Source organism: Amblyraja radiata, chromosome 8 (assembly GCF_010909765.2).
Source record: "Amblyraja radiata isolate CabotCenter1 chromosome 8, sAmbRad1.1.pri, whole genome shotgun sequence".
NCBI lineage: Eukaryota > Metazoa > Chordata > Chondrichthyes > Rajiformes > Rajidae > Amblyraja > Amblyraja radiata.
The window spans coordinates 78,181,469-78,206,785 of NC_045963.1; the positions used below are offsets into that span (position 1 = coordinate 78,181,469).

The window sequence follows — 25,317 nt, forward strand, 5'->3', positions numbered from 1 at the left end:
GCGGGTCAGGCAGCATCTCTGGAGAACATGGATAGGTGACGTTTCATGTCGGGACCCTTCCTCAGACTCATAGCCCCCCACTTTTCCCTAATGTACTAATATATTGGTCATGACCTCTGCAATCCACATCTAAACTACAAACCATCACCCCCAACCTCCCCCCCCCTCTCCCCGTTTCTCCCCCCTCCTCCCCTTGCCCCCAGCTACTTTGTAAAGCGCCTTGAGTATTAGAAAGGCGCTATATAAATCCCATCCATTATTATTATTATTACTTTCCTCTCTCTGGCCTCACAATCCGCTGCTTTTCAATCCTATATCAGACCTTCTGCTCTTATCGCTGGCCTTTGTTCCTACCGTCTGCCTATTAAAAATAATAGTCCCCCTATTCTCTGCCACGCTTTGACCTCCTTCTCCCCTCAATCAGACAGATGAAAGGTCTCGACCCAAGAGGGCTTGTATGCTCTGGAATTTAGAAGGGTGAGAGGGGATCTTATTGAAAAATATAAGATTATTAAGGGTTTGGTCACGCTAGAGGCAGGAAATGTGTTCCCGATGTTGGGGGAGTCCAGAACCAGGGGCCACAGTTTAAGAATAAGGAGTAAGCCATTTAGAACAGAGACGAGGAAACACTTTTTCTCACAGAGAGTGGTGAGTCTGTGGAATTCTCTGCCTCAGAAGGCGTTGGAGGCAGGTTCTCTGGATGCTTTCAAGAGAGAGCTAGTTAGGGCTCTTAAAAATAGCGGAGTCAGGGGTTATGGGGAGAAGGCAGGAATGGGGTACTGATTGGGGATGATCAGCCACAATCACATTGAATGGCAGTGCTGTCTCGAAGGGCCAAATGGCCTCCTCCTGCACCTATTGTCTATTGTCTAATGTCTATTCACCACCCTCTCGCCTAAAAAATTGCTCCTCAACTCCTTCCTAAAGGAACGCCCTTTAATTCTGAGGCTATTGTCTATTGTCTATTGTAGTCATGAAAATGTCCAACTTTTATCCAACAAAAGATAGACACAAAATGCTGGAGTAACTCAGCGGGACAGGCAGCATCTCTGGCGAGAAGGAATGGGTGACGTTTCAGCTCGGTCTGAAGAAGGTTCCACCTGAAACGTCGCCCATTCCTCCTCTCCAGAGATGCTGACTGTCCCGCTGAGTTACTCCAGCATTCTGTGTCTATCTTCAGTGTAAACCAGCATCTGCGGTTCCTTCCTCCACACATAACTCAACTAATGAAAGAATTCCCGAAGCAGTTACACAGCTAGCATTTGTAAGAGAGTAAATTAGCATGGTATTTCATTGAAATTAATGATTACAACTTGAACAACTTTCATTTCATAAGTACATTTGTCATAGGAGCGGAATTGATCCATCGAGTCCACTCTGCAATTTAATCATGGCTGATCTATCTTTCCTTTTCAACCCCATTCTCTCTCTGCCTTCTCCCCGTGACCCTTGGCACCATTACTCATTAAGAATCTGTCAATCTCCACTTTAAAAATACCCAATGACTTGGCCTCCAGAGCCCTCAGTGGCAATGAGTTCCACATCATTAACAACCCTCTGACTAAAGAAATTCCTGCTCATCTCCTTTGCAAAGGTATAAGAAAGAACTGCAGATGCTGGAAACATCGAAGGCAGACAAAAATGCTGGAGAAACTCAGCGGGTGAGGCAGCATCTATCGAGACCCGAAACGTCACCTATTCCTTTGCTCCATAGATGCTGCCTCACCCGTTGAGTTTCTCCAGAATTTTTGTCTACCTCCTTTCCAAAGGTATGTCCTTTCAATTCTGAGGCTGTGCCCTCTGGTCGTAGACTCTTCCACTTGTGGAAACATCCTTGTTAAGGGTTTGGACAATCTAGAGGCAGGAAATATGTTCCCGATGTTGGGGGAGTCCAGAACCAGGGGCCACAGTTTAAGAATAAGGGGTAAGCCATTTAGAACGGAGACGAGGAAACACTTTTTCTCACAGAGAGTGGTGAGTCTGTGGAATTCTCTGCCTCAGAGGGAGGTGGAGTCAGGTTCTCTGGATGCTTTCAAGAGAGAGCTAGATAGGGCTCTTAAAGATAGCAGAGTCAGGGGATATGGGGAGAAGGCAAGAACGGGGTACTGATTGGGGTACTGACAGTTCCGCGGTTCGCTCTCAGTGAGGTGAAAAGCTTGCAACCTGCGTTCTGACTGTAACATCTGGGTCGATACATGCTAAAGCCAACATCTACCTCCGGCTTTCCACACGGTTTCCAATGCTGGCAAGATTTGGAGGATCAGAACAACGCAAACCCCTATTGATGACAATAAATAGAAAATTCAGTTCAAATTCATAGTATTTGAATTGTATGCTCTGGAATTTAGAAGGATGAGATGGCATCCCATTGAAACATATAAGATTAATAAGGGCTTGGACACGCTAGAGGCAGGAAACTTGTTCCCGATGTTGGGGGAGTCCAGAACCAGGGGCACAGTTTAAGAATAAGGGGTAAGCCATTTAGAACGGAGATGAGGAGACACAGAGAGTTGTGAGTCTGTGGAATTCACTGCCTCAGAGGCTGGTTCTCTGGATACTTTCAAGAGAGAGCTAGATAAGGCTCTTAAAGATAGCTGAGTCAGGGATATGGGGAGAAGGCAGGAACGGGGTACTGATTGGGGATGATCAGCCATGATCACATTGAATGGCGGTGCTGGCTCGAAGGGCCGAATGGCCGACTCCTGCACCTATTGTCTATTGTCTATCCTCTCTACATCCATTCTCTCTGTGCCTTTCACTATTCGGTAAGTTTCAAGGAGGCCCCCACACACCAGTCTAAACTCCAGTGAGTCCGGGCCCAGTGCCGACAAACGCTCATCGTACATTAATCCAATCAGTCCCAGGATCATTCTCGTAAACCTCCTCTGGACTCCCTCCAACACCAACACATCACTCCTCAGAAATGGGGCCCAAAACTGCTCACAATACTCTAGATGTGGCCTAACAAAGCCTCAGCATTACATTGGCATTTTTATATTCTAATCCTCTCGAAATAAATGCTACCATTGTATTTACCTTCCTTACTACCGATTCAGATTGCAAATTAATCTTTTCTAGGTAGACCTTTCCACCATAAAGTGTTTGGACAGACAATAGACAATAGGTGCAGGAGTAGGCCATTTGGCCCTTTGAGCCAGCACCGCCATTCAATGTGATCATGGCTGATCATCCACAATCAGTACCCCGTTCCTGCCTTCTCCCCATATTCACTGACTCCACTATCTTTAAGAACTCTTTCCAGCTCTCTCTTGAAAGCATCCAGAGAACCTGCCTCCACCGCCCTCTGAGGCAGAGAATTACACACACCCACAACTCTCTGTGAGAAAAAGTGTTTACTCATCTCTGTTCTAAATGGCTTACTCCTTATTCTTAAACTGTGGCCCCTGGTTCAGGACTCCCCCAACATCGGGAACATGTTACCTGCCTCTAGCATAGCGAAACACTTAATAATCTTATATGTTTCAATAAGATAACCTCTCATCCTTCTAAACTCCAGAGTGTACAAGCCCAGCCGCTCCATTCTCTCAGCATATGACAGTCCTGCCATCCTGGGAATTAACCTTGTGAACCAATGCTGCACTCCTTCAATAGCAAGAATAACTCAATGCCAACCATGAAAGTTCTTATTTTAGAAACCTATTTCAACAAAAAGGAATATATTATACATATCAACAAAACTGGAGCCCGTGAAAAATGAAAAAAAAAAATTACGCCTGTGGGCCGGATGATTTCGGGTTAGGGGCCGGATTCAGCCCATGGGCCGCAGGTTGCTGACCCCCCCCTGAGGTCAGAGCCTCAGAATTAAAGGGCGTTTCAGGTCGAGACCCTTCTTTTCAGTTGTAAGATGCTGGTTTACTCCGAAGATAGCCACAGAATGCCAATGTGCACCTACCTATAGTTCATGGTCTTGAGAACACGGCATGTTATCAGTGCTTGAAATCTCCATGGCTAAAGCAAGTTCTTTTAAATGTTCAAAACATTCTTTTAAATGTTGTTCCCACACTCCAAAGACATGTCTCCAGGATTGTAGGTTAATTGGCTTCGGTAAACTTGCAAATTGCTCTTTTAGTTTAGTTTAGAGATACAGCGCGGAAACAGGCCCTTTGGCCCACCAAGCCCAGCGATCCCCGCATATTAACACTATCCTACACACACGAGGGACAATAGTAAGATTAAACGAGAACTTACCAGTTTGAAGTTTGATCTTTATTTTATGAGGAGTAACGTTGAGGGAATACGTGAAGAACCCCGCTAGGACGCATGCGTGTCATTCTTCAAAGCAGCGGTGTGAAATCACAGATAACTGTAATGACTAAACATAGTAAGATTAGAGAAGAGATACCAGTTGAGTATATGAGCAAGGGTGGGAGCGGAGGGCACGTATTCCCTCAACGTTACTCCTCATAAAATAAAGATCAAACTTCAAACTGGTAAGTTCTCGTTTAATCTTACTATTTTACTTCGGAGTCACGTGAGTGACTACGTGAAGATTTTAAAGCTCTGTGATTTCATGCCGTGGAACGAGTCCATGTATCACATCTGCCTTGATTATGGGGAGAATAGTGTTAACATCATTAGATATCAATATGATATTAAAATAACAAAATTTTATTAACACCAAATCATAGCCCCTATTTATGGGGTAAAATCATATTACAGAGCTTAAAAGTGTTTCTGCAAATGTCCAGGTTCAATAACTGGTTTATTATAAAATCGTTGGAACGTTCTTTCCGTTGACCATCCTGCAGTCTTGAGGATTTGGTCCATAGGAACATCCAACTGTATTGCTGCAGATGTAGCTGCAGCCCTGGTGGAGTGAGATTTAAAAATGTTAGTATCTACTCCCGCCTTTTTTAGGACCTGTTTTAGCCATCTTGAGATGGTCTGGACTGTCACTTTTTTGTGTGGCTGTTTGTGGCTGATTAACAGTGCCATTTCTTTGCCTCTGATGATTCTTGTATGTTCCATATATAATAGTAAGTTAGTTACTATGCAGAGACGATCATCCGTCGGGTAGGCCCGGAACTCTATTTTTTGCCCTGCTGATCCCTGTCTGTTCTGTTTAATTAATTCATGGATATGAAAAGTCAAATTCCCAGATGAAATAGTCAAGTTGTCCAGCCTTAGTTTTTGTAGTGACTGGACCCTTTGTGCCGTGACCAAAGCCATCAGCATGACCGTTTTCATCGTTAGTGTCTGTAGGGACAGAGCTGTAGGTGGAGACCAGTTCCTCAACATGGTCAATACAATGCTCACATCCCAAATTTGGGTGTACCTGGTTCTTGGGGGATTAGTATTGAAAATGCCCCTCATGAGTTTGGTTACCAGGGGGTGTGTCCCTACAGAATGCCGCTCTGTTCCTTGCCACAGGTAGTTTGACAGAGCACTTCTGGCGCAGTTGATGGCACTATAGCTGAGGCCCTCATCATAGTGGAGGCTTGCCAGAAATTCCAGAACAGACGGAATGTTGTTTGATCTGTGGTTGAGGTTGTTGTCGTGACAATACTTCCCCCATTTCTTGATGTGCACCAAGTACTGTTTTTTGGTGGACTGTCTGTGGGCCGATGCAATCATATCCATTGTTCGGTCCGTCAGTCCCAGGTGTTGTAGTGGCGCTTTCAAATTCTACAAATTAATAGGTTTGTATGTTTATGACAGGGGTGACTTTCCTGTGTTACCGGATGGACCAGTAAACTTGGTCTATGATGGATGGTGATGCATGGTTCTAATACCATGTCTAGTATTACCGGGAACCATGGTTGAGTAGGCCAATCGGGTACTATCAAAATACCAGACGCAGAGTCTTGTTGTATTTTCCTTAATACCTGACTGATGAGGCAGAAAGGAGGGAATGCATAAATAAACAATTTCCCCCAATGCAGCGAAAATGCATCTGTTACTGCTGCCCCAGGGTCTGGTTCCCATGAAACATAATTTGATAACTGGTGATTGAGCCTGGATGTGAAAAGATCAATATCTGGTGTTCCATACCGTGCTGTAATTTCAGCAAATACATTTTTATCCAACATCCATTCCGTGTTTTCATTGAATTTGCGTGACCTGGTGTCTGCCACTAAATTTAGTTAACCTGGTAAGTAGGTAGCTGATATCCAAATATTTCTCTGGATACACCATTGCCAAATTGTGTTGGCCAGATTGTCACATGATGTCGATTTATTTCCACCCATATGGTTGATATATGCTACCACGGTGGTGTTGTCAATTTGTAGTCTAACATGCTGGTGATTTAACCCAGAACAATATGACTTAAGGCCATGGAATGCACTTAACATTTCCAGGTAGTTTATGCCCAGTGTTTTTAATAATGATGCCTCCTGTGCATTCCATCTCCCTCCACAGCTGGAGATGGAATTGGTAGCTCCCCAACCAAGTGCACTGGCATCAGTTGTAGTACCATAGACGGGTTGCTGATAATTATTGGATTGGAACAATACTTGATGTTGTGTTCCCACCATTTTAGTTCCATTATGCCCTCTGTTGGTAGCTTCATTGGTCTGTCAAAATGGCCACCATTAATTTTGAGTGCTCTTATTTTTGCTCTCTGTAAATTTCGATAGTGTAAAGGTCCAAATTGTGTGGCTGGAAATGCAGCCACTATTTTCCCAATTATTCTAGCTACCAGTCTAATGGATGGTTTGGTGATGTCAATGATTTCGCTGCAAGCCTCTTTTAAGGCTGTTACCTTTTCTTTCGGCAAAGTCACTGGCATGAGAACTGAGTTAATGGTGAACCCCAGATAATCCATTTTTGTTGAAGGCGTTAATTTAGACTTAACTGGATGGATGATAAAGCCCAGTTCTTCAAACAATTGTTTTGTGGCTGTTACTGCTTGTTCAGTCAATTCCAAAGTTTTGCCAACAATAAATATGTCATCTAGATATGCCATTACCAAGTGTTTTTGTTTTCGCAGTAACGCTAGGGCTGGTTTCAAAATTGTTGTGAATAACCTGGGGGCTGATGTCAGTCCATTAGGTAGTGCTCTGTATTGCCAGACCTGACCCATCCAGTTGAATTTTAAATAACATATGTGGTCACCTCTTATGGGTACTGTATAGTAAGCATCTTTTAGATCGATGCTTGCCATGTAGTAGCGTTCGGAAATCAATTGCTTAGCAGTAACAAAGGTTTCCATCTTGAAATGAATATATTGTACAAAGGTATTTAATGTAGTCAAATCGATGATGATGCGGCAACCACCATCTTTCTTGTTTTTTATAAAGATATTGGACACGAATTCCTGTGATTCGTGTTGGGTGTGTTCAATTACTCCTTTTTTATATAGCCGCTGTAGTTCAGCATGTGGTCTGAGCGCAGGTATATGGGACTAGGGGAGATTATGTGTTCGGCACGGACTAGAAGGGTCGAGATGGCCTGTTTCCGTGCTGTAATTGTTATATGGTTATTATATGGTTATGTGCTTTAGATTTTTCTATACCTGTGAGCACGAACATTCGGTTCGGTACATGCTGTACTGGAGGGTTATGTTTTTGTATAAATTCTATGGTATAACCCTGGATACTGCTTAGAATGTAAGTGTCGGTAGTTATATTATTCCATGCATCCAAATAATATCGTAATCTCCCACCAACTTTCATGCTCCCTTTAATTCTTAAGGAACCAGACCCACCTACCTCCATGGTTACCAGTGGTAGGTGTGTTATTTCTTCGGCATCCTCCGTGGACGTTGAGGCGCCGTTGTCTGGGTCTGTTGTTGGGTTTGTATTGAAGGTTTGCGCATTTTCCAGGACGGTCGGTCTGGGCCATGGCCTAAAAAATGCCGATGTTGGGTGTTCCTGGTTTTTGCGCTTGCTCCGGTTTGTATTGGCCGACTGGGGGGTCCGTAGGGGTGATATTTTTGGCCGTAGTAGCTTTTGGTTGCTGCTTTTATGAGCCCCAGTGTTTTTGCCTCTTCATCAAGTTCTTTGACTTGTTTTGGTAAATCCCCTCCAAATAGTAGTATTGGCGGTTTGGAGGTTCCAGGTTTACAGAGGCCGGCAAATTTGGGGTCTAAAGCTGGTTGGATAGCACTTTTCCTGATGTTGTTCAACTCATATTGTGAGTTGCAGAGTAAAGCCAGTGCATCTTGGTGGTCTTGGGTCATGTTTTGCTCCTTCAATGTGCGGGGAAAAGCTGTAATTCCTGCCGTTAGGACTTTTAGGACTTTCTGAATTTTCAAGTCCCTGGTTCTAATTGATGTCCCCACATGTTTCCAGATGCACTGGTTTACACTGGGAACATTTAGCGACTTGCAGTTCCCTGGAGGTAAATGTCGTGCCATGGTGTCTGATGGTGCCTGTGCCTGTAGTTGGTTAAATGACATATAGTCAATGCTTGCCGCTATTTTCGGCTCCAGGTCTTGGCCAGTTTGGTCTGGTTGGATAAACTGGGACACCATGTCCAGCATGTTTTCTGTCACCCCAGGCATACTGGGGGTATGTTGTTCACTGCCCTCTTCAGGGTCAGCCCAGAATTGACCCTCCGTGCTCTCCTCTGATGAGGGAGAGACACTGTGCAGCCCCACAAGGGGTACTGCTGTGGGGGTTACTAATTGCCCACTGTGGCTAGCCTCCATCTCCCGGAGCCTGCCACTTTGGAGTATTTCCTCCAGCAGCCGCTCCAACTGGCTCTTATGCTCTCGGGCATAGGCCACTCGCGGCTGCTCCTGCTCCTGCAGCCGCTCCAACCGGCCCCGGTGCTCACGGGTACTGGCCGCTCGCGGCTGCTCACCATCCTGCAACCGCTCCAACCGGCCCCGGTGCTCACGGGCACTGGCCGCTCACGGCTGCTCAAAGTCAGACTCATCGGAGTCTGGCATTCGGTCCGTTTTTTGCTTCGCTTTCGAGTTGAGCAAAGTCGGGCACAGCTGTTCCCATTTCGGGAGATTGGCGTGCCGTCGGCTGCTGCTGTTGCTGCTGGCTGTCCGCAACTCCGCGGTTCTCCCCCGCCAGCTTTTTCGCAGCCTTCTGCCTCGTGGGTCTGTTCAGCTTTCCACCTGCAAGGTAAGTGGGAAAACGCAGAGTCTCCTTACCTGCTGTTCCCGGCTTTTAAATTCTGCCGCTAAAGGGGAACGTCCTTCCCCCTGCTGTGACTCGTTGCAATGCGTGTAGCGATATGGCACGCATGCGTCCTAACGGGGTTCTTCACGTAGTCACTCACGTGACTCCGAAGTAAAATTTACACTTATACCAGGCCCATTAACCTACAAACCTGCAGGTGTTTGGAGTGTGGTAGGAAAACAAAGATCTGGGAGAAAACCCACGCTGGTCACGGGGAGAATGTACAAACTCTGTAGTCGAGATGCAAGCGCTGTAAGGCAGCTGTAACTCTACCGCTGCGCCACCGTGCCTTTCTTAGCGGGTGTCGGTCTAGCTGGTCGGCATGGACTCAGTGGGCCAAAGGGCCTGTGTCCGCACTGTATCTCTAAAACTGAAAAACTAGATCTTAAGAAGGTCATAAGGAATGGGAGAAGAATTAGACCATTCGACCTATCAAGTCTACTCTGCCATTCAATCACGGCTGATCTATCCCGCCCTCCTAGCCCCATTCTCCTGCCTGCTCCCCATAACCTCTGACACCCGTACTAATCAAAGCCTCAACGGGCTAGCCCCCACCTACATTAAAAGTCTGCTCACCCACCACACCACCTCCAGGTCCCTCAGATCGGCCGACTTGGGGTTACTGAACATCCCGCGGTCTAGGCATAAGCCCAGGGGCGACCGCGCCTTTGCGGTTGCAGCTCCTAGACTGTGGAACAGCATCCCCCCTTCCCATCAGAACTGCCCCCTCCATCGACTCCATTAAGACTAAAAACCCATCTGTACTCCCAAGCCTTTCTTGACGTCCTCTGAGCGAGGGCTATATGTGTGTAGTTTGTTTGTCTATACTATTCTTATACAAATGTAAAGCACTTTGGCCAACGAGAGTTGTTTTTTAAATGTGCTATATAAATAAATGTGACTTGACTTGACGTAGAACTAGCCACTGACTTGGCCCTTCGGTGGCAAAGGATTCCACAGATTCACAGAAGAGCTGCCTCTCCATCCATCCGCACACACTACTCCAGCCGCGGCGTACTCCCAGCCTTCCAGGAGTTAGTGCGCGGAAAATCTATCATTGAGCCTAAATTGCAGAACAGATTTTATGGACCTGCCACTTCTGTGGTGCAATGAACAAAAGTTGTCAATTATCTACGGAAACAAAGGCTTCTGAGATGAGTGCACAAGGAACCTAGCCACGTATAAAATTACCTCCTGGAGGCCTATTATTTATTCTTAAGTTGCTAATATCAGGCTCGGCAATTGCCATCATCAATTTTCTGTTGGAGACAAGTCTTCTCAGCGCAGCTTTTAAACCCCATTATTGTTCATGGAAGTCAGTCAAGCCTCATTGACAATATCATCTCTGGGGGACATGGATAGGTGATGTTTCAGGTCAGAACCCTTCCTCAGACTGAAGAAGGGTCCCGAACCGAAAACGACACCTATCCACGTCCTCCAGATTTGCTGCCTGGCCCGCTGAATTACTCCAGCCATTTGGCCCAATCAAGTCTACTCCACCATTGAATTACTCCAGCACTTTGTATGTTTTTTTTTTTAATCACCATCTGCAGTTCCTAGTGTCGACGCATCTCTAATGAAACCTGAAGGTAGACAAAAATGCTGGAGAAACTCAGCGGGTGAGGCAACATCTATGGAGCGAAGGTACAGGCGGCGTTTCGGGTCGAGACCCTTCTTCAGGTCTCGAACCGAAACATCACCTATTCCTTCGCTCCATAGATGCTGCCTCACCCGCTGAGTTTCTCCAGCATTTTTGTCTACCTTTGTTTTTTTCCAGCATCTGCGGTTCCCTCTTAAACATCTAATGGAGCCTGAGTTATTTTCTTGGGCAGCTTACAACCCAGCGGTATGAATTTTGATTTCTCTACCTTCAAGCAACCCTTGCATCCCTTCCCTCCCCCACCTTAGTCATCATACTAGTTACACTGTCATCCTGGTGAGTTTCACCACCTGCATTGTCGGGTTATGGGGAGAAGGCAGGAGAATGGGGTTAGGAGGGGGAGAATAGATCAGCCATGATTGAATGGCAGAGTAGACTTGATGGGGCCGAATGGCCTAATTCTGCTCCTATTACTTATCACCTTATGACCTAAGGTATAACTCATTACCACCTAACCCACAGCCGACAATGGACCATTGTGGGCTCCACCTTCCTTTGATCATCGTTACGTGTTGCATATCTTTCATGTCGTTGTCACTTGCGGGTGGAGCACCAAGGCAAATTCCTTGTATGTGAATACTTGGCCAATAAACGTATTCATTCATTCATTCATTCATTTATTCGTTCTACATCTCACTGTATCGTTTACATCTCTCGTTTACCTTTCCCAAACCTCAGTCTGAAGACAGGTCTCGACCCGAAACGTCACCTATTCCTTTCCTCCAGAGATGCTGCCTGAGTTACTCCAGCTCCTTGTGTCTATCTTTAATTTTCCACAGCCATGACTGATATAACAAAGTCAAGCAGAATGCTTTTGGAACAAGACATCAGCAAGTTACCACCCGCTGAGTTAAGGGGGACGTCATTTGTGCTTCATTTACGCCACATAATTTACACGTCATGACACGACACGTGCATCGTGACACACACGTGATGCGCGCATGGTGCGTGGTGATGTAGGCAGTGACGCGCAGTCACGTGCGGCGCCCCAGGATTTTGGGATGTACAAAACCTTTGCGCGCCATCTGCGTGACACGCAAATGACGCCCAAGTGGGATAGGTCCTTTACTCCAGCATTTTGTGTCTATCTTCGGAGAAACCAGCATCTGCAGTTCCTTCTTACACACTTCCTCTTTAAAAGTACAATGTGTCTGTACTGTGATTCTACCCTTAATTGACAGAATTTCTTGCATCCGCCTTATCCTGTTTTATAGAGGGGTTAGAACCCACTGATTAATGACCGACCCTGATATTTTTCAGGAAGCAAGCAATCCTCCAGAGTCATCCCCTCAAATAAATAATTTGCTCAGAATCTTTGAACAAACGTTGGCATGGAGATCTTCAATACATCTGAAGATTGTTCGAATGTCAAATCCACTTGTGTTGAATAGTGTGTAGGAAGGAACTGCAGAGGCTGTTTTAAACCGAAGATAGACACAAAATGCTGGAGTAACTCAGCGGGTCAAGCAGCATCTCTGAAGAAAAGGAATGGGTGACGTTTCGGGTCGAGACCCTTCTTCAGACTGAGAGTCAGGGGAGAGGGGAATGAGGGATATAACATAGAAACATAGAAAATAGGTGCAAGAGGGGGCCATTTGGCCCTTCGAGCCAGCACCGCCATTCATTGTGATCATGGCTAATCATCCACAATCAGTAACCCGTGCCTGCCTTCTCCCCATTTCCCTTGATTCCGCTAGCCCCTAGAGCTCTATCTAACTCTCTTTTAAATTGATCCAGTGAATTGGCCTCCACTGCCTTCTGCGGCAAAGAAATCCACAAATTCACAACTCTCTGGGTGAAAAGGTTTTTTTCTCATCTCAGTCTTAAATGGCCTTCCCTTTATTCTTAGACTGTGGCCCCCTGGTTCTGGACTCCCCCAACATTGGGAACATTTTTCCTGCATCTAGCTTGTCCAGACCTTTTATAATTTTATACATTTCTATAGATGGCACATAGAACAAATCAATGAGAGATATGCAAAAAGCAATTATGATCAAGGATAGTTGGAGCCCACAATGGTCTATTGTTGGTTGTGGAATAGGTGGTGACAAGTTATGCAGACAGTGAAACTCCACAGGTCAACAGTGAAACTTTTGCATATCTTTCATTCGTTTCTCAGTGTCGTCTATATCTCTCGTTTCTCCAGAGATGCTGCCTGACCCACTGAGTTTTTGGTGTCTATCTTTGGTTTAAACCAGCATCTGCAGTTCCATGCTTCACATGTCGGACAGAATATCTCATTTCAAATGACAACTGCATTCCCTCCCTCACCACCCCTCCCCCACCCTAGCCATCCTGCCGGTTCCACTGTTCGCAGCCACCTATCCCTTCGTTATCACCACTTCCACATCCAACAGTGGACCATTGTGGGCTCCACATTTCCCCGGTCATCGGTGCCGGCTCTGATTTGTTCTGGACTTTTCCATACCTCTAGTTTCCCTCTCCGCAGACTCAGTCTGAAGAAGGGTCTCGACCCGAAACGTCACCCATTCCTTCTGTCCAGAGATGCTGCCTGACCCACCGAGTAAAGGGGCTGCCCCACTTTCACGACCTAATTCACGACCTCTGCTGAGTTTGCCCTTGACTCATACTCGCAGCATGGTCATCACAAGGTCATAGGAGGTCGTAGGTAGGTCGTAGCAGGCCGTGATGCTAGTTGTAGGGACTCGTGACATCAAGTAGGTCGAGGCGTTTTTTCTAGCCTGATGAAAAATGTCTACGAGTAAAAAAGGTCGTGAATTAGGTGGTGAAAGTGGGACAGGACTTTACTCCAGCATTTTGTGTCTATCTTTGGTGTAAACCAGTATCTGCAGTACTTTTCTACGCATGAATAATCATTAAATGGTGTCCAATACATTTGATTCTAGGGCTTTACAGACAGACCTTTGTTCTTGAAATAAACCAAATGCTAACAGTAAATATCTTTTAATGGTGTTTAGAAAATCTATCTTGAAGCCACATGATACCAAGCAAAATAGGTTTATTTTATAATGTAAAGACAATGACAGTGCTGGATGAGGCATGATAGTTTTGGTTCAATAGACAATAGACAATAGATGCAGGAGTAGGCCATTCGGCCCTTCGAGCCAGCACTGCCATTCAGTGTGATCATGGCTGATCATCCCCAATCAGTACCCCGTTCCTGCCTTCTCCCCATATCCCCTGACTCCACTATCTTTAAGAGGCCTATCTAGCTCTCTCTTGAAAGTATGCAGAGAACCTGCCTCCACCGCCCTCTGAGGCAGAGAATTCCACAGACTCACCACTATCTTGGAGAAAAAGTGTTTCCTCATCTCCGTTCTAAATGGCTTACTCCTTATTCTTAAACTGTGGCCCCTGGTTCTAGACTCCCCCAACATCGGGAACACATTTCCTGCCTCTAGCGTGACCAACCCCTTAATAATCTTATATGTTTCAATGTTCCTATGTAAGGTTTGTTCAGCTTGACTTTGAAAATGGTGCCAAAACATGGCGTCTCTTGCATGCGGGCTCAATAGACTATATCTGCTCCCCTCTCTCTCCATCCCACAAAAATGTGAAGAAGGTTCTCAACCCGAATCGTCATCTATTTCCTTTCTCCAGAGATGCTGCACAACCCGCTGAGTTGCTCCAATTTATTATGTCTATCTTCGATTTAAACCAGTAGTTTAAGAATAAGGAGTAAGCCATTTAGAACGGAGATGAGGAAACACTTTTTCACACAGAGAGTTGTGAGTCTGTGGAATTCTCTGCCTCAGAGGGCGGTGGAGGCCGGTTCTCTGGATGCTTTCAAGACAGAGCTAGATAGGGCTCCTAAAGATAGTGGAGTCAGGGGATATGGGGAGGATGGCAGGAACGGGGCACTAATTGGGGATGATCAGCCATGATCACATTGAATGGCGGTGCTGGCTCGAAGGGCCGAATGGCCTACTCCTGCACTTATTGTCTATTGTCTATCAGCCATGATCACATTGAATGGCAGTGCTGGCTCGAAGGGGAGAAGGCAGGGGAATGGGATTGAGAGGGAAAGATAGATCAGCCATGAATGAATGGCGCAGAGCACTCGATGGGCCGAATGGTCTACATCTGCTCCTGTGACTTATGAAATTATGAAGTAGGGGTCTTGGAGATGTGGTACTCAGTGGGACCAGCTTAGCACGCTCGTACAATGGGGGTTTACCTATTTCATTTCTGAATCTTGGTGCTGTAGAAGCCAATTTCATAATCCCTTTGTCAACTTGAAGGAACAAAATTGAGATCATAACTTCACCTCATAAACCTGTGTCTGCATGCTTCCCAACTCCCAGGCAGGTTGGCTGATCTTAAAGTCATTGCATATTCCATTAGAATTTAATAATGGAACCACCAAATTTCATCTGACTTTAAGACCTTGACATTATTATGCTGCAAATTCATAAAGGAGTGAATTCTATCTTGCTGAAGATTATCAATTCTATTTTTTTTAAGTGAAGAGCCGAGGTGCAAGTTGAGGTGAAACAAGGAACGGTTTATGCACTGTGATTTCCAAACCTGCTGCATGAATCAGCGATAGAAACATATTCAACAGATATTTCAAGAGAAAGTCGCATAAACAAACGAAAGGGCAAATCGAAATCCAGTGCCGCGTGGAAAAGAAAGCCCACAGGACGGAATCAATTGTGTAGCCCGGTCCAAGAAACAAATGTCATCTTATGTGGCTAGTTTAGTTTAGTTTTGTTTAGAGATACAGCATGGAAACAGGTCCTTCGGCCCACCGGGTCTGCGCCGACCAGTGATCCCCGCACACTAGCACTACCCTACACACACTAGGGACAATTTTTACATTTTATACCAAGCCAATTAACCTACAAACCTGAACGCCTTTGGAGTGTGGGAGGAAACCGAAGTTCTCGGAGAAAACCCACGCGGGTCACGGGGAGAACGTACAAACTCCGTACGGACAGCACCCGCAGTCGGAATCGAACCGGGGTCTCTGGCGCTGCATTCGCTGTAAGGCAGCAACTCTACCGCTGCGCCACCGTGTCAGCCGTTCGAGATATGGCATCGCCTATCAACGGGACTGTTGCAAAAAGCACAAAGTGCTGGAGTAACTCAGTGGCTCAGGCAGCATCTCTGGAGGACACTTTTCATTTCACTGCACATCTCGTATGTGTATGTGACGAATATACTTGACTTGACTTGACATGGACAGGCGATGCTTTGGATCAAGGCCCTTCTTCAAATTGATCGCAGTGGTGGGAGTAAACTGGAAGAGAGGCAGGGGTGAGCCAAAGCCAGGCAAGTGATAGGTGGATACAGGTGAGGGGAGGTTGATCGGCAGATAGATAGATGCACAAAAGCCAGAAATGAAAATAATACCAGGATGCATCACAGCTCGGTTTGGGAACAGCTCCATCCAAGACCACAAGAAACTGCAGCGAATTGTGGACGCAGCCCAGACCGTCACATAAACCAACCTCCCTTCCATTGACCCCATCTACACCTCACGCTGCCTCGGCAAGGCCAGCAGCATAATCAAGGACCAGTCGCACCCTAGCCACTCCCTCTTCTCCCCTCTCCTATCAGGCCAAAGGTACAGAAGTGTGAAAACGCACACCTCCAGATTCAGGAACAGTTTCTTCCCAGCTGTTATCAGGCAACTGAATCATCCTACCACAACCAGAGAACAGTGCTGAACAACTGTCTAGGAAGGATCTGCAGATGTTGGTTTAAACCGAAGTTAGACACAAAAAGCTGGAGTAACTCAGCGGGATTGGCAGCATCTCCGGAGAGGAGGAATGGGTGACATTTTGGGTCGAGACTCTTCTTCATTGCTGAATTACTATCATTGGTGACCCTCGGACTATCCTTGACCAGACTTTGCTGGCTTTACCTTGCATAGAAACATAGAAACGTAGAAAATAGGTGCAGGAGGAGGACATTCAGCCCTTCGAGCCAGCATCTCCATTCATTGTGATCATGGCTGATCGTCCCCAATCAACAACCCGTGCCTGCCTTCTCCCCATATCCCTTGATTCCAATAGAAACATAGAAGTTGCACTAAACCTTATTCCCTTATTGTGTATCTGTACACTGTAAATGGTTCGATTGTAATCGTGTAGTGTCTTTCTGCTACTTCTTTTAAGAATAAGGAGTAAGCCATTTAGAACGGAGACGAGGAAACACTTTTTCTCACAGACAGTTGTGAGTCTGTGGAATTCTCTGCCTCAGAGGGCGGTGGAGGCCGGTTTGCTGGACTACTTGCAAGAGAGAGCTAGATAGGGCTCTTAAAGATAGCGGAGTCAGGGGATATGGGGAGAAGGCAGGAACGGGGTACTGATTGGGGATGATCAGCCATGATCACATTGAATGGCGGTGCTGGCTCGAAGAGCGGAATGGCCTACTCCTGCACCTATTGTCTATTGTCAATGGAGTTCGCATTAGGATTTTGTCTAGGAGCTCCGGTTTCCTGCCACAACCCTACGACGTGCGGGTTTGTAGGTTAATTAGTCCTCTGGTAAATTGCCCCTATTGTCTATTGCTGACTGGTTAACATGCTGATGTCCGTGACACGTGAGAGGAAACCGGAGCAGATGCTGGCTGGCCCATTGGGTTCCCCAGCACATTGTGCTTTGCTGACGAATCTAGCTCTGCAGCCTCTTGTGTCTCCATATCGTTTTGTGGTCCAGATGTAGACAGGGCGAGAAGCTTTCAGAGAATGCATGAAATCTGCAAGACAAGCGTCAGGAGAGTTCCATTGTCATCGGCACTGACAATGGAACGATGAAATTCTTGCTGGCAGCAGCATAACAGGTCTATAAACACAATGATACCCGTGGGGGACATAATAAACAAAACAAAAATATTCAGTGAATAAAAATTTTCAAAGGCAATATTTCTATAATTATGTGTAAACTCAGTCTACCTGAGGGTGGCTAAGGACTAGTTGCACCAAAGGGAACATGGAGACTTATACAGGTGGTGTGTGGTATTGTTTTAATTAAAAAATGATTGGTGTCTATATCGAGGCCAATTAACCAACAAACCTGTCCGACTTTGGGGTGTGGGAGGACATCGAAGATCTCGGAGAAAAAACCCACACAGATCACGGGGAGAACGTGCAAACTCCGTACAGACAAGGATTCGATCCCGTAATCAGGATCGAACCCGGGTCTCTGGCGCTAGATCGCCCGCTACGCCACCCTGCCGCCCAGAAATGTTCTGCCGATTCTGGGCAATCGTACAATTTCCAAGAGATCTTTGCCATGCGGCACAGTGGCACAGCGGTAGAGTTGCTGCCTTACAGCGCCAGAGACCCAGGTTCGATCCTGCCTACGGCTGCTGTCTCTAATGCCCCCTGTCCCACTTAGGAAACCTGAACGGAAACCTCTGGCCGACTTTGCGCCCCACCCAAGGTTTCCGTGCGGTTCCCGGAGGTTTTTGTCAGTCTCCCTACCTGCTTCCACTACCTGCAACCTCCGGCAACCACCTGCAACCTCCGGGAACCGCACGGAAACCTTGGGTCGGGCGCAAAGTCTCCAGAGGTTTCCGTTCAGGTTTCCTAAGTGGGACAGGGGGATCGCTGGTCGGGGCGGACTCGGTGGGCGAAGGGCCTGTTTCCGCGCTGTATTTCTAAACTAAACTAAATTAAAACTCCACAAAGGGAGGGCCAACTCTTGGAATCCATGCAGAGGGAGAATGTTATCCCTTCCACCACTCCCTGCTGCATGCAACTGAGCCATCGTTGCAACTACTAGAGCAGTCCTGAACTACCGCCTACTTCATTGGAGACCCTCTGATTCTCTCTGATCTGACTTTACTGGCTTTATCTTGCACTAAACGCTATTCACATTTGTCCCTTTATCCTGTATCTGTACACCGCGGACGGCTCGATTGGAATCACACTCGTACTCATATTTACTTTATTAGCCGAGTATGTTTTGCAACATACGAGGAATTTCATTTGCCAAGTCGGTCATACTAATAAAAAGCAACAGACCACACAAAACATCCACCACAGTGACTCCTCCACATTCCTCACTGTGATGGAAGGCGAAAAAAATTCAATCTCTTCCCTTCTTTGTTCTCCCGCGGTCGTGGGCCTTGAGCCTTCTGTTGACGGGACGATCTTACTCCCGTGGCCGGCGGCGGGCATCCTTGTCGGGGCGATCAAGCTCCTGCATCGGGGGGGGGGGGGAATCTCAGCTCCCCCGCGCCGGGCGATCTGTGTAGCCTATCCGCTGACTGGTTGGCAGGCAACTGAAGCTTTTCACTGTGCCTCGGTACACGTGACAATGAACTGAACCCAACTCAAGACCAAACGCGACTCTGAGTCCAGCTCCGTGAATGTGCTCCGACGCTCTGCGTTTTAAAAAATTATTCCTCATTTACCTCAGTAAAATGAACTGCCGGTGGATGATGTTAATAAAAATCTCATCACATTTTCATCTTTGTCCATCATGTTGCCTGTGTTTGCACTCACACTCACACAGAGTGCAAATTAGACAGCGTCTGGAATGATGGAAGCACAAGGTACAAATTAACAAACACCACACAGGTAAGATAAATATAATGAATCTGGCTGATGCTGTCAGCAAAAATACACCAATTAAAGGCAAACAAATTGGACTGGTGTAAACAATCCTCGAGCATCCCCTCTCTGCACGTTCCCAGTTTCTCCACCAAGCTGAACGTTCAGATCTGAACAATAGAAATTTATATAAGATAAGCAAAACCTTAACACGTTCCACGGCGTTTTCATGCATCTGACATATCCACACAGTGGGGGAGTCGAGGACCAGAGGCCACAACCTCAGAATAAAAGGACAGATGTTTAGAAAGGAGATGAGGAGGAATTTCTTTAGTCAGACGGTGGTGAATCTGTGGAATTCTTTGCCACAGAAGGCTGTGGAGGCCAAGTCTGTGGATGTTTTCAAGTGAGAGTTAGGTATAGCTCTTAGAGTTAAGGGGAAAAGCAGGAACGGGGTACTGATTAGGCTGTGGAGGCCAAATCAATGGATGTTTTTAAGGCAGAGATTTTCAGGTGTCAGGGGTTACGGGGAGAAGGCAGGAGAATGGGGTTGAGAGGGAAAGATAGATCAGCCATGATTGAATGGCAGAGTAGACTTGATGGGCCAACTGGCCTAATTCTGCTCAACTTAGAACTTATAATAGAGACAATAGACAATAGACAATAGGTGCAGGAGTAGGCCATTTGGCCCTTTGAGCCAGCACAGCCATTCAATGTGATCATGGCTGATCTTCCACAATCAGTACCCCGTTCCTGCCTTCTCTCCATACCCCCTGACTCCGCTATCTTTAAGAGCTCTATCTAACTTTTTCTTGAAAACATCCACAGAACCTCTCCACCGCCCTCTGAGGCAGAGAATTCCACAGACTCACAGGTCTCTGGGTGAAAAAGTTTTTCCTCATCTCCGTTCAAAATGGCTTACCCCTTATTTTTAAACTGTGGCCGCTGGTTCTGGACTGCCCCCAACATCGGGAACATGATTCCTGCCTCTAGCGTGTCCAAACCCTTAATGATCTTATATGTTTCAATAAGATCCCTTCTCGTCCTTCTAAACTCCAGACTTGGACGCTGCATGTAGATCTCAGGCGCTGTCTGTGTGGAGTCTGCACACTCTTCCTGTGACTGTGTGCGTTAGTTCTGGTTTCCTCACACACCCCAAGAATATGCAGGTTTGCAGGTTAATTGGTGCCTGTAAATTGCCCCTGGCGATGTAAAAGTAGAACAAACCAACCTCCCTTCCATTGACCCCATCTACACCTCACCCTGCCTCGGCAAGGCCAGCAGCATCATCAAGGACCAGACGCACCCTGGTCACTCCCTCTTCTCCCCTCTCCCATCAGGCAAGAGGTACAGAAGCGTGAAAACGCACACCTCCAGATTCAGGGACAGTTTCTTCCCAGCTGTTATCAGGCAACTGACCCATCCTCTCACCAGCGAGAGAGCGGTCCTGACCTCCCATCTATCTCATTGGAGACCTTCAAACTATTTTTAATCAGACTTTACTGGACTTTATCTTGCACTAAACGTTATTCCCTTTATCCTGTATCAGTTCACTGTGGACAGCTTGATTGTCTCGCTGACTGGATAGCACGCAACAAAAAAGCTTTTCACTGTACCTCGGTACACGTGTCAATAATAATAAGCTAAACTAAACTAGTGTGATTGAAGGTTGGCGTGAACTTGGTGGGCTGAAGGGCCTGTTTCCATACTGTATCGTTTGATCAATCAATTCACAGTTGTCTTTACTGCTAATAGTGTTGTGCCTTTATGGGAAGTCACAATTTGTGCAAATCTCGAACCCATCTTTGTCATCGACACCATGTGGATCATCACCGGCTGCTGTTCTATCTGCTGTTCGAGGCGTGGACTCCCATATATCGGCGAGACCAAGCGTGGACTGGGCGGTCATTTTGCTGAACACCTCCGCTCAGTTCACCTAAGTGATCTCCCAGTTGCCAAACACTTTAACTCGCCCTCCCATTCCCACACTGACTGTTCTGTCCTGGGCCTCCTCCATTGTCAGAGTGAGGCCCAACGTAAATTGGAGGAACAGCACCTAATTTTCGCTTGGGCAGCTGACAGACTAAAGGTATTGATAACTTTAAGTAACCCTGGTATCCCCTCTCTCTGTCCCTCTCCATCCCTCCCCCACCCTAGTTGTCGGACTAGTCGTCCAGTTTAGTTCCACCGTCTGCATAACTCGTTATCACCTATTCCACAGCCAACAATGGACCATTGTGGGCTCCACATTTCTTTCATTATTGTTGCCTTTTGCATATCTTCCATTAATTTCTCCTAATTTAGTTTTGTTTAGAGATACAGCTCGGAAACAGGCCCTTCAGCCCACCTGGATCCGCGCCGACCAGCGATCCCCTCACATTAACACCATCCTACACCCACCAGGGACTATTTTTACATTTACCAAGCCAATTAACCTACAAAACCTGTACGTATTTGGAGCGTGGGAGGAAACCGAAGATCTTGGAGAAAACTCACGCAGGTCCCGGGGAGAACGTACAAACTCCGTACAGACAGCACCCGTAGTTGGGATCGAACCCGGGTCTCCGGCGCTGCATTCGCTGTATGGCAGTAACTCTACCGCTGCGCCACCGTGACCGCCCTTAAGTACCGTCTATACCTCTCGTTCTCCTGTCCCCCGACTCTCAGTCTGAAGAAGGGTCTCGACCCGAAACGTCTCCTTTTCTCCAGAGATGCTGCCCAACCCGTTGAGTTACTCCAGCTTTTTGTGTTTGTCTTCAGTTTAAACCAGCATCTGCAGTTCCTCCCTACACTAGGTACACTAGTACAACAGGTAGTTCAAAGAGAAAAACACCAGAGTGCAGAATATAGTATTACGGTGTGTGTTGGAAGGAACTGCAGATGCTGGTTTAAACAGAAGATAGACACAAAAAGCTGGAGTAACTCAGCGGGACAGACAACATCTCTGGAGAGAAGGAATGGGCAACGTATCAGGTGGAGACCTCTCAACCTGAAACGTCACTGATTCCTTTTCTCCAGAAATACTGTCTGATACTGTGGCCCCTGGTTCAGGGGGAGTCCAGAACCAGGGGCCACAGTTTAAGAATAAGGAGTAAGCCATTTAGAACAGAGACGAGGAAACACTTTTTCACCCAGAGAGTTGTGAGTCTGTGGAATTCTCTGCCTCAGAGGGTGGTGGAGGCTGGTTCTCTGGAAACTTTCAAGAGAGAACTAGATAGGGCTCTTAAATATAGCGGAGTCAGGGGATATGAGGAGAAGGCAAGAACGGGGTACTGATTGTGGATGATCACAGTGAATGGCGGTGCTGGCTTGAAGGGCCGTACTCCTGCACTTATTGTCTATTGTCTATTGTCTATTATGCCTTTCAGCTACAGAAAAGTGCAGATTTTTAAAAAAGCGTTGAGGTTGGTTGGAAGATCGGGTCCGCAACTTAGCTTATAAGATAATACATCATATGTATATCTACGATTGTCACCCAGGCCTCCTCTGTGCATGTGAAGACTTGCTCTTTGAAAGCTCTATCCTCTCCACGGTGCAGTGGTTGCATAGAGACGAGTTGGCGTGCATCTGTGCAAACGTTTGTCTGTGAAAGCATGCAGGTTGTCTCCATCTAAAAAAGACCAGCTGAACTGATTGCTGGCACAAAGAGCACACTCTTATTTGTAAGTCTTTACAAACACTGCCATTCACGTCCCCACTCTGTCAGCTATGATAAATGCTGCTGCCATTCCGACATATCTTCCTCATCAGAAGCACAATACCGAGCGAAAGCGAAGAAACCAATTATGGGACGTGGGCAGATAATGTTATATTGGATAGTTTCATCATGCACAATTATTCATATGTTGTATAAATTAGCCGGAAATAACATCAAAAAGTAAATTGGCACACTTGGATTTCATTAAACTATATTTATATTCAACTATTAGTTCCAGATTTGTTAAGTCCAAATGGAATGAAGGACTTGTTCATGGATTTTATACGGCTCATACATCAGAAAATATAAATCATCATTTGTTCACGACTTCTAATAACACATTGTGCATTTATCAGGACATTTAAATCACATGTTTCTCCAGGCAATGCATAACCATTCTTCATGTTTAAGAGCTTTCGTGCAGTGTTTTTATGGTGTTTTATTATATGTGTGAGTGACAGAACAGGCTGCTTTGTCTTATCAAGTAGCTCTGCTGTAGTAATCTTTGAAATGTACACATCATAAGCTCATAAGGTCATAAGTGATAGGAGCAGACTTAGGCCATTCGGCCCATCAAGTCTACTCCGCCATTCAATCAGGGCTTGATCTATCTCTCCCTCCTAACCCCAATTTCCCCGCCTTCTCCCCATAACCTCTGACACCCGTACTAATCAAGAATCTATCTGTCTCTGCCTTAAATATATCCACTGACTTGGCCTCCACAGCCTTCTGTGGCAAAGAATTCCACAGATTCACCACCCTCTGACTAAAGAAATTCCTCCTCATCACCTTCCAAAAAGAAGAGTCAGGAGTCAAGAGTGTTTTATTGTCATGTGTCCCAGATAGGACAATGACATTCTTACTTGCTGCAGCACAACAGAACATGTAAACATAGTACATAACGGAAGATAAAAGTTCAGTGAGTCTATAGACCATAGACCATATATACACAATAAATAAACAGATATAGTGCAATCATAATAATAGGCTGTTATAGTTCAGAGCTTATTTGATGCGTTTAATAGCCTGATGGCTGTGGGGAAGCAGCTGTTCCTGAACCTGGATGTTACAGATTTCAGGCTCCTGTACCTTCTTCCCGATGGCAATGGTGAATTGAGTGTGTGACCAGGATGGTGTGGGTCTTTGATGATGTTGGCTGCCTTTTTTGAGGCAGCGACTGCGATAAATCCCTTCGATGGTGGGGAGGTCAGAGCCGGTGATGGACTGGGCAGTGGTCACAACTTTCTGCAGTCTGGGGCGATGACCTTCAGTCCCAGACTCTCCCACTAGTGGAAACATCCTCTCCACATCCACTCTATCCAAGCCCTTCACTATTGTGTATGTTTTCGATGAGGTCCCCCCCTCACTCTTCTAAACTCCAGCGAGTACAGGCCCAGTGCCGTCAATCGCTGGGCGGAAAATAACAGGAGATTGCCTGAACGAAAGAAGGTGGTGAGTGATATAATGGATTCAATCAACTCGCTTCAATGGCAGGGAGGCATAACGATCAAGGTTAGCATTGCTTTCAATCCTGCTCTGTATCCTTTCCTTGCAGATGATGAAGATCTAAATGCAAACTCCCCTTCTTCAAAGAAGTACGGAAATAAAGAATTGGTGGAAAAGAATGATGATAAGATTGAAGGTATGAGATATTTATTGAAGCAGGTAATGAATGGCCTATATTTGATCTTACAATTGTGAGTTAATGATTGTGAAGAGTCCGTTTTTTATTGGAAGAGTCAGGAAAGATGCATAGCTTTCTGCCGATCAATATGTGAGGAAAAATTTGGAATTGGTTATTTGATCTTGATGAGGAGTGTTCAATTCATAAAGTGCGGGCATTAATAATCTTCAAGTTGGCATTTGTTAATAGACAATAGGTGCAGGAGTAGGCCATTCGGCCCTTCGAGCCAGCACCGCCATTCAATGTGTTCATGGCTGATCATCCCCAATCAGTACCCCGTTCCTGCCTTCCCCCCATATCCCCTGACTTCTCTATTTTTAAGAGCCCTATCTAGCTCTCCTTGAAAGCATCCAGAGAACCTGCCTCCACCGCCCTCTGAGGCAGAGAATTCCACAGACTTACCACTCTCTGTGTGAAAACGTGTTTCCTCGTCTCCATTCTAAATAGCTTACTCCTTATTCTTAAACTGTGTGGCCCCTGGTTCTGGACTCCCCCAACACCGGGAACATGTTTCCTGCCTCCAGCGTGTCCAAACCCTTATCCATCTTATTTGTTTCAATGAGATCCCCTCTCATCATTCTAAACTCCAGAGTGTACAAGCCCAGCTGCTCCATTCTCTCAGCATATGACAGTCCCACCATCCCGGGAATTAACCTTGTAAACCTACGCTGCACTCCCTCAATAGCAAGA

General features: G+C 46.2%; 1 protein-coding gene across 1 annotated transcript in view; it reads left to right on the top strand.

The window, feature by feature from the left end:
* Positions 1 to 25,317, top strand: part of macrod2 (mono-ADP ribosylhydrolase 2) — a 1,179,663-nt gene that overhangs the window by 1,107,389 nt on the left and 46,957 nt on the right. The window contains exon 12 of the mRNA XM_033026285.1: positions 24,499 to 24,585. Coding sequence (XP_032882176.1) covers positions 24,499 to 24,585 — 87 coding nt within the window. The remainder of the gene's footprint in view (positions 1 to 24,498; positions 24,586 to 25,317) is intronic.